The 2,500-nt window shown below is 43.6% G+C and overlaps 1 protein-coding gene across 2 annotated transcripts in view; it reads left to right on the top strand.

Moving 5' to 3' along the window:
* LOC122252508 (uncharacterized) overlaps positions 1 to 1,834 on the top strand; it is a 9,619-nt gene extending 7,785 nt beyond the window's left edge. For both annotated transcript variants that reach the window (XM_043015011.2, XM_086545051.1), the window contains exons 11-12: positions 614 to 745; positions 864 to 1,834. In XM_043015011.2, coding sequence (XP_042870945.2) covers positions 614 to 745; positions 864 to 1,658 — 927 coding nt within the window. In that variant the 3' untranslated portion in view covers positions 1,659 to 1,834. The remainder of the gene's footprint in view (positions 1 to 613; positions 746 to 863) is intronic.
* Positions 1,835 to 2,500: the final 666 nt, after the last annotated feature.

The raw sequence follows: 2,500 nt of genomic DNA, 5'->3' as shown, positions 1-2,500 counted from the left end.
AATTTTATATTATTCAATTAATTTTGTTTCATGACAATGTAATGATAATATGATAATGGAGGTTGATATTTGCCAGAGATGGTAACAGTGTTTCTGTTTCTGCTACATTGTCTACTGATATTTGATTGTTTGGAGGAAAAAGGAGAATCCTATTATCTCCAAATCAAATTTTGCCTTAAATGCCTACAGTTTTTACATTTATTTTTTTTAGCTTAGTGTAAACAGTTACTTAACCCATTCACGCCGGGGCCATTCCGGCTTTGCACGGTCGCTATACCGAGGTTTTCGAACGCATCATCCGAACGCTTCGAGATTCTCGGGCGCACGGGCCGCGAGCCTGGGCTGCCCGCTCGCTCACCCCGAGCGCCGGCCTTGGCCAGATATCTCGTCGGCGGCGTCGGACGCGAAAACCACGAAACGTGTCAGCACGTCATCCGGCGTGAGTGGGTTAATTCCCATAAAGCGTCAATTTAATTATTTTATGCCCTCTCTTCTATCTCTTTTTCTTCCTCCTCTTCCTTCTCCTCTTCCTCCCTCTCTTATTCTTCTCATCCTCTTGATCCTTTGTTAGCATTACTTATGTGTGCAACTAATAAATTTTATTATTTGACAGATTATAGAGTTGATGAAGGAGAATGAAACGTTGCAGGAAAAGGCAATGGAAGCAGTGCCAGTCTATGTTAAATCATCTGAGGAGTTTATATCAAAATGTCTAAAAGAACCACAAAAGTTAGACCGAGCCAAGGTGAGATTTTGACCTTATTTTATTTACATATTATGCTATGAAAAATACAAACAAACAAATGTTTATATTATATATTGTGTTTGTTTATTGTGTGACGTTGTTTCTCCATCCATTGCAGATTTTCATGAGCTTTGGTTTGAAAGCCTCTTTACGTGCACATCTGCTGAAAAAGAAGAAAGAAGAAGAAGAAGAAGAAAAAGAAGAAAAACCTGAAGAGGAACATGTAGAATCAGAAATCGATGAGGATGAACTACTTGCACCTCCACCAGTAGATGGAAGGGGACGTGGACGACCAGGAGATGACAGGAGAGGTGGTCGATTGGGAACTGATAGAAGAGGTGGAGGACCCATGGAAAAGAAGGGTGAACGTAATGGCATGAGGGGTGGTAGAGGAAGTGGTAGGGGATATGGGCAACCAGCCTTTGGCAGGGGGGGTGGTAGGGGGGGTGAACGTCCAGCCTTTGGCAGGGGGGGTGGTAGGGGGGGTGAACGTCCAGCCTTTGGCAGGGGGGGTGGTAGGGGGGGTGAACGTCCAGCCTTTGGCAGGGGGGGTGGTAGAGGGGGTGAACGTCCAGCCTTTGGCAGGGGGGGTGGTAGAGGGGGTGAACGTCCAGCCTTTGGCAGGGGGGGTGGTAGGGGGGGTGAACGTCCAGCCTTTGGCAGGGGGGGTGGTAGAGGGGGTGAACGTCCAGCCTTTGGCAGGGGGGGTGGTAGAGGGGGTGAACGTCCAGCCTTTGGCAGGGGGGGTGGTAGGGGAGGTGAACGTCCATCCTTTGGCAGGGGTGGTGGTAGAGGAGGTGGTAGGGGAGGTGGACGTCCATCCTTTGGCAGGGGTGGTGGTAGAGGAGGTGGCAGGGGAGGTGGCAGGGGAGGTGGCAGGGGAGGTGGTAGGGGAGGTGGTAGGGGAAGTTAACAATCAGCTCGTGTTGGTATGGGATGTGGATGAACTTCAACTTTTAGGAGAGGGAGACGTCAACCATCGAGTAACAGATGGAAGGACTTGTAAAGGCGACACGAAAGGAAAGGATTCAGAGATTTGTTTGAACATTTCCTTTTCAGTTTGTAATATAAAATATTTCACCTTTTTAAGTGTTTTTCTTTTATTCTCCTCTCTTAAATGAAATAATAGAATTATATTTTTTCAAATACAACAAGGAATGAAATGTAGGATTCATTTTTCTTTGGATTTTCGGTACCAGTCAATTTCCCTTTATAAAGAAAGTAAAACATTTTATTCATTAAGGGAAAGGGATTATCCATAACGGCATTTCAAGATTAATGTTTTCATTGGTTGTCACCTTCAAAAAATCAAAAGGAATTTGAAAATGCACTGAGTTTTATTTGTGGCAATGATAAAGTGTGTTGCACATTTCTAAGATTAGATTATGTTTTTGCATTTTCTTGAATAGTTTTGCATAAAATAAACCTCATATTGGAGTAAGAAATAATTACCTGCCTCTACACAGGAAACTGGTTGGCAAACAAAGGAGGGCAGTTGATTATAAAGCATTATAACTGCAGAGCCTAACATATTTTCAGTGTATGCATTCCCTTATTCTGCTATTTGTAGGTTTTACTGATAATTGTAAAGAATAAGGACAAATACAGTTAATTGCATTGAGGTAGCTGCGATGGTGACTGATATCAAGCACATCATAATAGCTAAGTCAATTTGGGAAGATCACTAAGGTCTAAAGGAGCTCTTTTTCATGACTCCCTCAACAGGCTTCAGAATATAATTCAGAGTTGCAATAT

The sequence above is a fragment of the Penaeus japonicus genome, unplaced genomic scaffold, assembly GCF_977035675.1.
Source record: "Penaeus japonicus unplaced genomic scaffold, GWHDUDI00000001_assembly GWHDUDI00000016, whole genome shotgun sequence".
NCBI lineage: Eukaryota > Metazoa > Arthropoda > Malacostraca > Decapoda > Penaeidae > Penaeus > Penaeus japonicus.
Note: the sequence above shows the minus strand (reverse complement) of the source record. Positions and strands in the feature narration are given on the sequence as shown.